The 15546-nt window shown below is 44.8% G+C and overlaps 1 protein-coding gene across 4 annotated transcripts in view; it reads right to left on the bottom strand.

Moving 5' to 3' along the window:
• LOC139226422 (rab effector Noc2-like) overlaps positions 1-15546 on the bottom strand; it is a 300066-nt gene that overhangs the window by 140752 nt on the left and 143768 nt on the right. For all 4 annotated transcript variants that reach the window (XM_070857183.1, XM_070857186.1, XM_070857185.1 and 1 more), the window contains one exon: positions 2884-3013. In XM_070857183.1, coding sequence (XP_070713284.1) covers positions 2884-3013 — 130 coding nt within the window. The remainder of the gene's footprint in view (positions 1-2883; positions 3014-15546) is intronic.

Here is a 15546-nt window from a genome sequence, read left to right as displayed (position 1 = left end):
AGCTTCGGCACTTTGCAGCCTTCCGGACTCAACACTGGGTTCAACAATAACCACTGCCCCCATTTTGTCGTACAGCAACTGTTGGTAATGATTTTGCTATTGCCATTGCATCATCATCATCATGGGCAGTCCCTCAGAATCGAGGAAGACTTGCTTCCACTCTTAATACGAGTCCTGTAAGGGAAAATGGGAAGGCTTCTCCTCCCACGAGCGGGCCCCCTGATATAGAGGGTCGACGCTCGCCCCAACCCGCGTAACAGCCCCCGGAGTTAGCAGGCAGAGACGGATGGAAAGGTATAACGATCTTTTATTACGAACGTCCGGGAACACCTCTCATCACAGCCGCCTGTGAGTGGAGATGCTTCCCGAACAGCACAATCATACAACTTTTATACATTTCAAAAACCCCTCCGTTCCCTGGTAAGACCTCCCTAGATCTCTAATTGGACTGCCTTATCAGTGCTACTTCTCTAATTGGACTACCTTATTAGTGCTACTTTGGATTGACAGGCCAAGACCCTCGTGACCACCTTAGGCCGTGACTAGAATGACTTCATTAGGTCAGAATTTGTTGATTCTCCTTGGTGCCCGTGAGTCCGCCTCGAGCCTCTTCGCAAGGTCTTATCAATGTCTGTTTAGGTTCTCACATCGTATCCTGTCGGAATATTATTGAATTGATAACTTCTGGAGCCTTAGTACAAGGCTGAAGAGAGGCCTTTTACCTCCTTATGGGTCGGTGCAGGAACCAGCACTTTAACCCTTGTCCCGCTGGTACCCCTAATACCAAATTTTTCTTACAAGTCCTTAGGTGGCGGAACAGTCCAATACGAGCGCCACAGTCCCTGCCACAGGTGGGACAGATAGTCTTTGAGAGAAAGGGAGGGTGGGACTGGTTTGCTGCACATTCTTTGTGCTGCCTGCGCTTGTCTTCTGCATGCAGTCGGCGATGTGACTCGAGATGCTCAGCGCCCTCCCGGATGCACTTCCTCACTTAGGGTGGTCTTTGGCCAGGGATTCCCAGGTATCGGTGGGAATCTTGCTTTATCAGAGAAGCTTTGAGGGTGTCCTTGTAACGTTTCCTCTGCCCACCTTTGAACTCCTTCATGGCAAATGAGCCAGAGTAAAGCGTTTGCTTTGGGAGTTTCGTGTCTGACATGCGGACAATGTGGCCTGCCCAGCGGAGCTAATCAAGTGTGATCAGTGCTTCGGTGCTAGGGATGTTGGCCTGGACGAAGATACTGATGTTGGTGCGTCTGTCCTCCCAGGGGATTTGTAGGATCTTGCGGAGTCATTGTTGGTCATATTTCTCCAGCGACTTGAGATGTCTGCTGTACATGGTCCATGTCTCTGAGCCATACAGGAGGGCGGGTATTACTACAGCCCTGTAGACCATGAATTTGGTGGCAGGTTTGAGGGCCTGGTCTTCGAACACTGTTTTCCTCAGGCGACAGAAGGCTGCGCTGGCACCCTGGAGGTGGTGTTGAATCTCCTCAACAATGTCTGCTTTTGTTGATAAAAGGCTCCCAAGGTATGGGAAATGGTCCACGTTGTCCAGGGCTGCGGTGTATTGCCATTTACACCTCCTCAAGATCTATTTTTTGTTTCTTTACTTGTCCCATTACCATCTCCATTCACCTTGCACCATGGTCCTGTTTGTCATTTAATCTCTCCAGCCTTCCACCCTATCACAGACCTTTCCTTTTGTTCTTTCCTCTCCTGCCCCTACACTTACTGAAAACCTGTTACATGTGTAACTTTTTCCAATTCTGATTGTTAAGTTCAGAATAACTCCACGAGACTGTGTTGTAAGCTCAAACCAGTGTGACCTTGGTCTCTAATGTAACTCCAAAGTGAGGAAGCAGCATGGTGGATTGCCTTTTACACCTGTTTGCCCAGGGTGCACGGGTGACCCTTAGGTCTCCCACAGGTGTGCCCCCTGATGGCAAGCCTTACTCATTGGTGAGGTTAGCATACATAACACTGATGAAAGGTCAGCGACCTGAAACGTTAACTCTGTTTCTCACTCCACAGATGCTGCCTGACCTGTTAAGTATTTCTAGTGTTTTCTGTTTTTACACGAGTAAACCTTCGATCTGTTGCAATATCCTTCATCATTTTTGCTTCTTCAATCTTCTTACCAAGACCTGCCAGTTTTTGCAACATATATATAGGCCACATGTAAAGCTGCAATTTGTAATCTTTTGAGTGGCCCACAGGATGTGAGCATTCCAAGTCTTTCTGCTTTTGTTTGGGGAAAAGTCATTTTCCAACACAAATTACTGGTTCAAAGTAAATGTTCTGTAAATTCTCACACTCAGATAGCACCATTAATGGTGCCAAGATCTCTTAATAGCAGGCGTTCAGCAGGCACATTGCAGGCAACTTTATAAAGATGGTCAGTGTTGTGTTGGAACATTCATTTTAATCCTATTTTCTTATTTGCAAATAATTTTTTAGAACTGGTCCTTTAATATCATTACTGGTTCTATTTACACCAAGTTGTCTATCATCGTAAACTAGTCCAAAGGAAAGTAACACTAATCCCTTTACATTTAGTTGATATTTTGTTGACAAATCTTAGAATATCAATTAATTATGGAATTTCCAACTAAGTGGTGTATATTATACATGGAACCAAATATAAAACACAGGATCACAATTGTTTATTTATCAGTTCCTATGATTCATCCAAACTATCTATTTTCTGATATACTTCAATTCATTTTCAGAATTTAATGAATATTGACAAATTCAGTATCGATAAGACCACATTGCAAATAAGACTCCTCCACCGGAGCATCATATTGCTAACTGAACTGGGTTATTAAAATTAAATCAGAAATATATAAATAGCCTCAAAAGTATCATTGAGAAATGTCTTACCTGCCTGCAGTCCTGACAGAAGACAGATGTTGATCCCAGAAATCCAAGCAACTCTCCACATAGCAAGCATTGAGACAAGCCATTTCCCATCACATTCTTCTTCATATTTTCTAAACGTTCAACAAGACGGCTTTATCAAGAAAAAAAATTAAAATAAATGTGACGCATAATTGCAGTTTAACAGAAAATTAAAATATTTATTTTTAAATTATTAAAATTTGTGTCATCCTTTTCATATTATATTATTCACATTTTTGAGGTGTTTTCATGCTCGTTCTTCCTTAGTTTAAGCCTAAGCCCCGCACCTCCTTGTAGTCAGCAGGCAGAGCAGATAGCTTGCTCACACACAGCCTCCAATGCCACCTGGTGCCACCTAAAAGCAGACTGGTGAAGACATTTGTGTTTTCCACCTCCTTTCTATGAGAGATATGTCATCTTCCTGCAGCAGCACAGCCCAGGCTGGTGACCCCGTGAATCAGTGAATCAAAGCTGAAACTCCCAACATACGACACCAATGTACTACCTGTATATTATTAGCTCTGCGCACCAACCTTAATTTCCTACAGTTTAAAGAGTCAAGTATTTTGTCCCATATGACAGACCCACAAATATCGAACCATATTTATGCCTAGAACACCCTGATCTGTTCAGTGTCACAAACAGCCTCAAACAGTTTGTCGGTAACTCGTGTTTATGTGAACTATCAAAAAGGAACTAACTAACCAGTTTTGACAATTAATAATACTCACAAATGAAGAAAACAACACTCCCTAACACTTTAAAATTGAACTACATTCAATAAAGTAAGTATGACTTTTGCAAGGAATCATAACATTTTGCAAGTGAGCAGAACATTGAAATCTTATTAAATACTTATGCTAGGAAATCCAATCAGAACCAAGGAGCAATCCGACTGGATCTCTGGATCAGGGACTGTAAAATGGGGCAGAACCTGGTTCCACTGGGATAACCCCATCTTTTAAGCTGCATCCATTTTCAGGTCGGGGGTGTTGCTCTACCATCCAACATGTCATGGGGGCGTATCTGCAAGAGCTCTTGTACTATCCTGTGAATTTATGCCCTTAAAAGGCCTCTTGCTAGCTGAGAGCTGGTGTGAATCGATTTCAAAAGCTCCAGAAGCTCTGCAGAGTTCAATAATTGAACCCAAAGGGGATTGTTTCTTGTCCGAGAAAATGGCTTCTTTTGGAAACCAAGACTTTTTTTTCTTCGTGTTCCTCCGCCCACACGGACCTTGGGCCACCCCTGGGGAAGTGGCAGTGGACCATGCTGCCTTGCAAGGGCAGATTGCCCAAAGCGTTGCTGATGCACACCTGCAGGTACCAGCAGCCTGCCCCAACCACACTACTGACCCAGTCCCGGGTTCTCCACCTTCAGCTATCAGCGGACTTGCGGATCACTTCCACTAGCAGAGTGGGCCGATCAGATTTTCAGGGCAGTAGACTCTAAACTGTATGCAAGCAAGAGTCAGAACATTTTCCAAACCATAACCAAACAACTTACACTAGACCAGGGGCTAGAAATTCCCCAGTCTGTCATTATTTGATAAATAATGTCACTTTCGTGAAGAAATAAGAAAAATTTTGCCTTTTTTTAAAGTGGGTAAGTTTGGCCAAAAAAAACCCGCCGTTAAAAAACGGCGTTGCTGGAGGAATTGTGTTTAATACTGCCGTCCTCTCTAACTTTACAGCAAGACCAATTGCGCCAAAAATACAGGGAAGAAAACACAAAAAAAATTACAAAAATAAAATTTTAAAAAATGAGAAATGCCTTTCGAAATGAAATCGCTGAAACTATTTTTTTTTTTAAACTTCAATTTACCTTTTTTGTCGGTCTTCTTACTTACCTACGTTTCTTAGGCTACAATGCCTGTTTTTTTTCAGGCGTTGCTTTCTGACCCAAGTACAGGTTTGCCGAATGGCCAAATTTAGACGTTCCTATTTTTAAGGTATGGCGATCCAGAAAATGGCGATATTTTGAAATCGCTATTCTTAAACTTTGGGGACTTTTGTGTACTTTATTTTAAGAACAAAAAAGCAATTTTGACGTGAAAAAATTGCGTTAAAACATGCGTTATGCTGGCTAATTTCTAGCCCCAGATGTTTATTGAAAAGTAGTTACCCGACAGTCATCCATAACTAAATGTCAAGGAAATAATTGTACTCCTCAGGTTACAAGTCCCCAGGTTATTGCAAATTTGACATTCAAATCAACAGAACTCAGTTGGAACATTTTCCTAATAATAAATAATAATTAACTTGGAACTTGAAAATCTGAATTCATTAATTAAAAAGATAGGATAGAAGCAATTTCTCTTTAAGTGGGAATGCAGTACTAAACAATCTGAAACTTTATTTTAAAACATACATCTTTTAATTCACTAACAGTAACATTTTGGTACATTGAAACCGGAATCAACAATTGTATTGGTCATTAAGGAAGCCAATTATAAAAGCATATTGAATATTACTCCTGCCTAATGCCCTATGTCATAATATTATACTAGATTAGGGAGTTGGGATTTAGCAATATCATCAATGTGCACAAGTTACTAATGTTCCATAAATATTAATGAAAGCTAAATATTGTTCCAACTCAAATTATTGCTTTAAATCTTCAAATTGGTATTTATATTAGAAAATAGTCCAATTCACATCAAGGTCTCTTTATATCATTAAAACGGTGTCATAATTCTTTATAAACAAAAGCAAAAAACTGCAGATGCTATAAATCTGAAGCAAAAACAGAAAATGCTGGAAACACTGATCAGACAGCATCTATGGAGAGAATAGAGATGTTAACATTTTGAATATGGACCCATCGTCAAACCTTTGCCAACTTGGCTGACACTTCAGTGTAGCACTGATGGAATGCTACACTCTCAGAGTAGCTGTCTATTGAGACATTAAACTGAGTCAGGTAGGCATAAAAGATCCCATGGGACTATTCAAAGAGCAGGGGAGATCTTGCGGTTGTTGTCTCCAACCAACACCATTAAAACAGATTGGGGAGAAATTGGCCAGCCTTGCGCACATTTTGCGCTGATATTTTGCCTTTTTTGACGGTAAAAGGTATTCACCATATTGGCCAACGTTAACGAATGGCAGTTTTGAAATATCACCGAAAAGCGGATCGGCAATGTGTAACACCACAAAAAATGTGACCGTGTAAAATTGGCTATTCGGCAAACCCGTACTCAGGGTGAAAATAAAACGCCTGAGAAAAGCCTGCCTTGAAGCCCCAGAAACAGCGAGAGGTATGAAGACCGACAAAAAAGGTAAATTGAAGTTTTTATTTTTTTAATTCTTTTTCAGCGCTTCATTTGTTTAGAGTACAATGAATGTTTCCTGATTTTTTTTTTATTTTTACAACTTTTTGTGTGTTTTCTCCCCTCCCATGGCCTGTATTTTTGGCGGTGACAGGCCTCGGGCTAAAGTTGGCAAGGACTTCTGTTTCCACCGTGTATCCTCATGCAACGCCGATTTTTACCGTAGGGTGCATTTTTTTGCCAATTTTACCCACTTAAAAAATGGCGACGTCTTTAAATGGTATTTTTTTTTCAAAAAATGACAAAAAAAAACGATATTGCCAAAAACTGAATTTCTAGCCCATAATCTTGTAATTTTTTGCATTGCTGTTTATGGCACTTTGCTGTACACAAATTGTCTGCCACAGATTTTTTAAATTTGTTTTTGGAGTGGGTGACCCGGGAATGGCTGCAGTTATTGCCCATGCCTAGTTCTTTTGAGGTGGTGGTGTTGGGATTGTGTTAGGTAGGGAATTCCAGGATTCTGACCCAGCAACAATGAGGTTCAAGTTAGGATGGTGTTAGGGAGGGGAACTTGGAGATGAAAGTACTCTCACAACATTGTTCTTCTTGGTAGCAGAGGTCACAGGAGAGGGAGATGTTGAAGTTATCTTGGTGAGTTATGAATTGTAGCCTGTAAATCATACATCCTGCACTGGTATGGGAGGGGGTGGATATTGAGCCCAGTGGTGGGGACACCCATCAAGCAAACTGCTCTGTCCTGGACGGTGTTGCATTTCTTGTGTTGTTGCAGCTGCATCCATCCAGGCAAGTATCAAGGATTCTAATCACGCTCTTGATTTGAGCATTGTACATGGTTGGAGATGCTTTGAGGGGTCAAGTGGTTAGCCACGCATCCCATAGTACCCAGTCTTTGGCCCACCCTTCTACCTGCAGTGTTGATACGGTTGGCGCAGTTCAGCTTCTGTTCACTGGTGACTGTCAAGAAGTTGATGGTGGGGTGAAAAAGACGGTAACTGTGTGCACGCTATTCTGTCTCCCATATTCACCAGGTAGCACAACAGGTGTAACAAAGCCACCCTTTCAGTTCTTGGTTTGAAATGAGACACGACACAAGATGAAAGTCTCCTTCACAGATGATTTGTTTCAAAGCTAGCTAGCATCAAGTCCATTTCCAGTTTATGCAATTTCACACTGCAAATATCATCTCAATTTTACATTCATTAGCACTAGCTCACAGGTATTGGTGATCCATGTTAGATTTGGAAAGGTTCAATCCAAAATTTCAACTGCCAAAAATCTATCCAAGCAGACACTTGCAAAACTCATCCAAACTTATTAAAAATACGAAATCCCGATTGCTGACCATGACTGAGTGTATCCAGGTGCTTAACCCGAACGTTCCCACAGGATAGTATTAATCTGTAAATTTGTTTCCCAGGTGACAATTCCAACAGTCTAGCTGTTCTTGCTTCCTAAATAATAGATTTGCCTTCCAGGCATCCCCTAAAGGATCACCAGTGATAGCTGCAGACTCTCTCTCCGTCAGATGCTGTAAAATATGATAATTATCTATGCTTTTACCAATAGATGCTCCAACCTCGAAGATGTCAGCTGCAGAGTTCCATGGTTTAATGCTCAAGGCTGCTGGATTTGAACTCTAGATTTCCCCAAGAAATTCATATTTCTACAGAGTTCCTCAACAAATTGTCTCACCCGGTAAACAAATGCTCAAACCTCAACAGTATTCCCCTCCAAACTCAACACTGCAGAGAAGAATTACTTCAACACCTCAACTATACTGAACCAAATCATCTTCTGAGTTAAGCAAAATTGGGTAAGATTTTGTCATTTTCAATAAAACTGATTTTAAGGGCACAAATTTCCACTTAATAAAAATGGCAATTGACTTTCTCTCTAAACTAGGCGAATTGTGCAATGGCTGATCTGGAGGCCTGTTATATATGTGCAAGGCTCAGCTAGACCCTAACTATAAATAATTTCATGCCCTTAAAGTTATTTCTATTGAATTAGGAGTTTGCCCACAATTCGACTGGAACACTTAAGAATAAAAGATTATAAGAACTAGGAGCAGGAGTAGGCCATTCGGCTCTTCGAATCTGCCCCGCCATTCAATATCATGGATAATCTTCTACCTCAACTCTACTTTCCTGCACTGTCCCCATATCCCATGATTCCCTTAATATTCAAAAATCTATCAATCTCTGTGTTGAATATACTCAAAGTCTGAGCCTCCACAGCCCTCTGGGGTAGATAATTCCAAAGAGTCACCACCCTGAGTAAAGAAGTTTCTCCTCATCTTAGTCATAAATGGCCGACCCCTTATTCTGAGACTGTGACCCCTGGTTCTAGACTCCCCAGCCATGGGAAACATCCTCCCTGCATCTATCCTGTCCAGCCCTGTAAGAATTTTGTATGTTTCAATCAGATCACCTCTCATTCTTCTAAACTCAAGATAATATGGACCTAGTCTGCTCAATCTCTCCTCAGAGGACAATCCCGCCATGTCAGGACTCAGTCTGGTGAACCTTCGTTGCACTCCCTCTGTAGCAAGTATATCCTTCCTTGGGTAAGGAGACCAAAACTGTACATAATACTCCAGGTACAGTTTCACCAGGGCCCTATACAATTGCAATGATGTTTTTACTCATGTAACATACCATTTGCTTTCTTAATTGTTTGCTATACCTGCATGTTAACTTTGTGATCCGTGTACAAGGACACCCAGGGCCCTCTGTACACCAACATTTCCCAATCTCTCACCATTTAAAAAATACTCCGCTTTTTTATTTTTCCTATCAAAGTGGATAATGTCACATTTCGCCACATTATATTCCATTTGCCCATTCACTTAGCCTGTCTATATGCTCTTGAAGCCTCGTTACATCATCCTCACAACTTAGATTCCCATCTAGCTTTGTATCTTCAGCAAAATTAAGCATGCATTCTTCGATTCTTCAACAATGATCAGTCAATGGAATGGACTTTGTCATGTTTGTAACTACAATGTAACACCACTGTACTACTGTGCACACTCAACTTAGAGGCACACCTTGACCACAGGGGGTGAACTTGTGGGAGACACTCCTTACCTGACCACACAGGTATTTAAAGGGAAGTCCCACGCAGGGTCATCACTTCTGGAGTCCTGTAATAAAGAGTTAAGGTCACAGAGTGGCCTTGTCCCTGGAATGTGCCTCGTGTGGTTTCATGCTGTAGAGTAAGGACTTTACATTGGCGACGAGAAACGGGAATTCACGACCCACTAGAATGGCCACCGGTAGCACAGAGGAACAATACTGTGTTGGGGAAGATGGGGACGATTTTGTTGAGAGGCTTCAGCAAAACTTCGTTATGAAAGACTGGCTGGGGGATGCAGCGGCCGACAAGCGACGGACTCATCTCCTGACCAGCTGCAGGCCAAAGACTTATGCGCTCATGAAGGACTTACTGCCACCCGGAAAGCCGTCAGACAAAACCTTTGAAGAGCTTAGCAAATTAATCGGGGAGCACCTCAAACCGGCGAGCAACATACACATGGCTCGACACAGATTCTACACTCACCGACATGAAAGACAGAGCATACCGGACTTTGTAGTGGACCTCCGGCGTTTGGCCAGCCTCTAAGTTCACAGACGCCTGCAGGGGGGAGATGCTTAGGGACTTCTTTATCGAGGGTATCGGTCATGCGGGAATTTTTCGCAAATTAATTGAGACCAAGGACTTGACCTTGGAAGCGGCAGCGTTGTTAGCTCAAACTTTCATGGCGGGGGAGGAAGAGGTGAAAATGGTTTACGTGCACAATTTTGCCTCTAACGCAGCGATGGATCAGGGAATCAACATCATCAATGTTGCTCAGAGCCCCGCAGGCAGGCAGGGGCAGTCCGACATTTATCAGGCAGCAATAGACCCCAGAGCAGGACCACAACAGACAATGGCAGGCCGAACAGACGTTCACGCCATCACAGTGGACAATGTGGCCCGGGATGGGGCCATTGACACCCACTAATAGGGTACTTAAGAGCAGTCAAAGGGACAGTCAGCGCGGAATTCCTGGCCATCGTCCCTTTGTCCCCAACAAGAGAAACTTTTAAACTCATGCTGGAGGTGTGGGGGAAAACACTCAGCCAGATCCTGCAGATTCCAACAGTTTGTCTGCAGAAACTGCAATCTCAGTGGCCATTTAGCTCAAATGTGCAGAAAATCTGCAACCAGACTAATATATGAGGCAGATGGACCAGAAGAGGGTTCTGTGAGGCAGGATGACTTTCGGGGCATATCGATGGATGCCGAGGTTCAGCGGGTCCATGTGGCGAATATTCACAGTTCATACACCAAAACGCCACCAATGATGATGAGGGTTTTGTTGAACGGCATCCCAGTACGCATGGAGCTGAACACTGGGGCCAGCCAGTCACTCATGGGCGTTTAGCAATTTGAGAAGCTATGGCCACTCAAAGCCAGTAGATCCAAATGAGAACATATTGAGACACAATTACGGACTTACACCAAAGAAATCATTCCGGTGCTAAGCAGTGCAATGATGGCTGTCACACACAATGGATTAGTGAACCGGCTGCCACTCTGGATTGTCCCGGGCAATGGCCCCGCACTGTTGGGGAGGAGCTGGCTAGCCAAGATGAACTGGAAATGGGGAGATGTTCACGCAATATCCTCGGTGGAGCGAAGTTTGTGCTCACAAGTCCTACAACAATTCGAGTCACTATTCCAACTGGGCATCAGGACTTTCAAAGGCACTAAAGTAGTGATACACATCACCCCGGACGCCAGGCCAGTGCACCACAAAGCCAGAGCGGTGCCGTATGTGATGAAGGAAAAAATCGAGAGCGAATTAGACCACCTGTTGAATTCAGCGACTGGGCGAGCCCCATCATTCCCGTTCTAAAAGCAGATGGCTCTGTCAGGATCTGTGGCGACTACAAGGCCACCATCAATTGGGTGTCCCTACAAGACCAATACCCACTCCCAAGAGCGGAGGGCCTCTTCGCCACGCTGGCATGCAGCAAGCTATTCACCAAGTTGGACCTCACTTCAGCCTGTATGACCCAGGAACTGGCCGATGAATCTAAACTATTGACCACCATCACCACGCACAAGGGACTGTTTGCGTATAACAGGTGCCTGTTTGACATTCGAACAGCGGCCGCAATTTTTCAACATAACATGGAAAGCCTGCTTAAATCCATTCCGGGAACGATCGTATTCCAGGACGACATCCTCATCATGGGTCGAGACACCGAGGAACACCTCCACAACCTGGAGGAGGTGCTACACCGACTGCACCGGATGGGCCTGCGACTCAAGAAGTCTAAATGCATGTTTTTAGCTCCTGAGGTTGAGTTTCTGGGCAGCAGGGTTGATGCAGATGGGATTTGGCCCACCGAATCCAAAACAGAGGCGATTCGACGAGCACCCAGGCCCTGCAACGCATCGGAGCTGCGTTCATTCGTGGGACTGTTGAACTATTTCGGAAACTTTCTGCCGAACTTGAGCACGTTGTTGGAGCCGCTACACATGCTCCTGCATAAGGGTTGCGATTGGTTTTGGGGGGACTGTCAGGAACTGATTTTTGATCGGGCGCAAAACCTACTTTGTTCAAACAAGTTGTTGACCCTGTACGACCCCTGTAAACGTTTAGTTCTGACATGTGATGCATCGCCCTATGGGGTTGGCTGCGTGCTGAAGGTCAGCTACAACCTGTGGCTTATGCCTCCAGGTCGCTCTCTCAAGCAGAACGGGGATACGGATGGTCGAGAAGGAAGCGCTTGCATGTGTCTATGGTGTAAAAAAAAAATGCATCAGTACCTCTTCGGTAGGAAGTTTGAATTAGAGACGGACCACAAGCCATTCACATCCCTGTTGTCAGGCAGCAAGGCTGTCAATGGTAACGCATCAGCTCGCATACAGAGGTGGGCTCTCACGCTAGCTGCTTATGACTACTCCATCCGGCACCGGCCCGGCACTGAAAACCTGGCTGACGCGCTCAGCAGACTCCCACTGGCCACCACCGAGGGGGCAGCTGAGCAAAGCGCTGAAATGGTCATGGCTGTCGATGCCTTTGACAGTGCAGGCTCCCCCATCACTGCCCGCCAGATCAAAATCTGGACAAAGAGAGATCCCCTCCTATCCTTGAGTAAGAAATGTGTCCTGACTGGGGATTGGGCGCCTGCACACGGAGCATGCCCTGAGGAGGTCAGACCGTTCCACAGGCGGATGGATGAGCTCTCCATCCAAGCCGACTGCCTACTATGGGGCAGCCGGGTAGTCATGCCCCAGAAGGGCAGGGAGGCATTCATCAGGGAACTCCACAGTGAGCACCCAGGCATTGTGATGATGAAGGCCATTGCCCGGTCACACATTTGGTGACCTGGAATTGACTCAGACCTGGCCCACCAGGCCATGGTCACGCATTCACGTTGACTACGCGGGCCCGGTCATGGGGAAGATATTCCTCATTGTAGTAGATATGTACTCGAAATGGATCGAGTGCATCATTCTGAATTCATGCACGTCATCCACCACCGTGGAAAGCCTACGTGCGATCTTTGTAACCCATGGCTTGCCGGACATCCTGGTTAGTGATAATGGCCTGTCTTTTATGAGCTATGAATTCCGAGAATTTATGTCGGGCAATGGCATCAACCATGTCAGGACTGCACCATTCAAGCCAGCCTCCAATGGCCAGGCGGAACAGGCAGTCCAAATCATTAAGCAAGATATGCTCAGAATTCAAGGACCCTCCCTACAATGCTGCCTATCACACCTCCTGCTGGCCTATAGATCCCGCCCGCACTCACTCACGGGGGTTCCGCCCACAGAGCTACTCATGAAACGGACACTTAAAACTTGGCTGTCCCTCATCCACCCAGTCCTGACCGACATAGTTGAGGGCAAGTGCAAGTCATAAAACGAGTACCATGACCGTAACTCAAGGGGGAGATGTATATAAATAAATGATCCTGTATTCGTCCTCAATTACGCCATGGGCCCAAATAGCTTGAGGGCACTGTAATTGACAAAAGAGGGGAATAGGGTCATCGTGGTAAAACTCAACAATGGTAAGATATGCCGTAAGCATCTGGACCAAGTAAAAAAAAAGGTTCAGCAATGACACGGAGGAACCTGTAGACGACCATGAGCTGGTGCTCACACTACCGCCAGCAAACGTGCAACAAGAGCAATCAGAAGAATGCACAGTCCCTGCGGTCAGCCCGGAATCACCACAAGTGACAGACACTCCCGTCAGTGTCCAACAACCAGAGTCCCAACTGCGGCGCTCCACGAGGGAGCGTAGACCACCTGAAAGACTAAACCTATGATCCCAGTAAGACTTTGGGGGGGAAGGTGATGTCATGTCTGTAACTACAATGTAACACCACTGTACTACTGTGCACACTCTGACCACAGGGGGTGAACTTGTGGGAGACACTCCTTACCTGACCACACAGGTATCTAAAGGGAGGTGCCATGCAGGGTCATCACTTCTGGAGTCCTGTAATAAAGAGTTACGGTCACGGAGTGGCCTTGTCCCTGTAATGTGCCTCGTGTGGTTTCATGCTGTCGAGTAAGGATTTTACAGATTTCTAGATAAAAGAGTGGAGATGAAAATGCTGAAGTAATTTTCGAATCAATTGGATGTTTCAATGAGGGAGAACATTAGGATATTTCCGGGTAAATATAAAAGAGATGGGCAAAATGTCTTTCTTTATTCGTAAATATCTTGGTGATTTTGTGAACTAATTTTTTAAGAGCAAAATGTTGTTCTATCTTGTCAATCCATCAGGTAATCGATGTTAAGAGCCTATATGCTTTACTTGTAGTTACTAATTCATTAATCTCAAACACCATAAAAATGTGAGGGTCTAGAGTTATTGCTCTGTTGCAAGATGAGGCATGGGTTAAGGCACCTTGTTGGGAAATTAGAAACTCTACATTTAATACATGCTCTCATTGATAACCGATCATGGTAATCGAACAGTTTTCTACTCCCGAGAATTGTCATCTCTTACTTCTCCAGATCATCAGGAATCTGTGGGGGAATCATGCGAAGGAGTGCAGTAGAGTCATACCTTACCATCCAATAAAACTGAACATTGAAGCTACGCTACCCACGCCATCACATCATTTTGCACATACTGGTGGATGTTAAGTACACAACTACTCTGTGGCTGGGTTCACAGTGATAAAGTGCAATATATCATCCCTACAATTCAAGTATCCAGGTGAACACCATCCACTTCCATAGAAAAATTAATATAATTATTTTAAGCCTTCACTTGTGGTGACTGGCTTCTCACTTGGGATCACCATCTTTTCAGTAGTTGAATGTAGGATATTAAAATATAACATTTTGATGTTTAGCCACACCTCCCAATAACCCTCAGCACTTCCTGTTTCACAGTCAGAAACATTGTCTGTCACTTTGTATCTACAGCATTCTCTTTCTTTTCTTTAGAAAGCAAGGGGAAAATGGCATTAATAGAGGCTTGAGTAAATCTTACAGCCAAGCAGGTTAACAAACCCTTTCATTTCGAGAACATATCGCACAGAGAGATAGCAGAGAGCACTGTACAGGACAGAAGAGATCCAGGTCGTCGCCGCCGATGGGTGCTGTGGTGGGAAGCCTGAGGTAGACCTGAAGTGGGATTCGCAGGGTTGGGTTTAAAGTAAGGGTTTAAGTGTTTAAGACCCCCTATTGTTAGGGCTAGGGGAAGTTTAGACAGTGGGAGGGTGGAAAGTTGCCGGATGGTAGAAGATGGGAGTTGTTTAGCAGGGGAGCTCTTGAGGGAGCTGCCACCCCGGCAGCCATCTTACCAGCCCTTATACCTGGCCTTCTTCGACCTTACAAAGGCCTTTTGACACTGTCAACTGCGAGGGTCGATGGAGCGTCCTCCTCCATTTCGGATGCCCCCAAAAGTTCGTCACCATCCTCCGCCTGCTCCACGACGACATGCAGGCCGTGATCCTTACAAACGGATCCATTACAGACCCAATCCACGTCCGGACCGGGGTCAAACAGGGCTGCGTCATTGCCCCAACCCTCTTGTCAATCTTCCTCGCTGCCATGCTCCACCTCACAGTTAACAAGCTCCCCGCTGGAGTGGACTAAACTACAGAACCAGTGGGAAGCTGTTCAACCTTCGCCGTCTCCAGACCAGGTCCAAGACCACCCCAACCTCCGTCGTCGAGCTACAGTACGCGAATGATACCTGCGTCTGCACACATAGAGGCTGAACTCCAGGACACAGTCGACGTATTTACTGAGGGATACGAAAGCATGGGCCTTACGCTAAACATCTGTACGGCAAAGGTCCTCCACCAGCCTGTCCTCGCTG

The sequence above is a fragment of the Pristiophorus japonicus genome, chromosome 16 (genome assembly GCF_044704955.1).
Source record: "Pristiophorus japonicus isolate sPriJap1 chromosome 16, sPriJap1.hap1, whole genome shotgun sequence".
NCBI classification, from domain to species: Eukaryota; Metazoa; Chordata; class Chondrichthyes; family Pristiophoridae; genus Pristiophorus; species Pristiophorus japonicus.
This window is presented reverse-complemented; position numbering and strand designations above follow the sequence as displayed.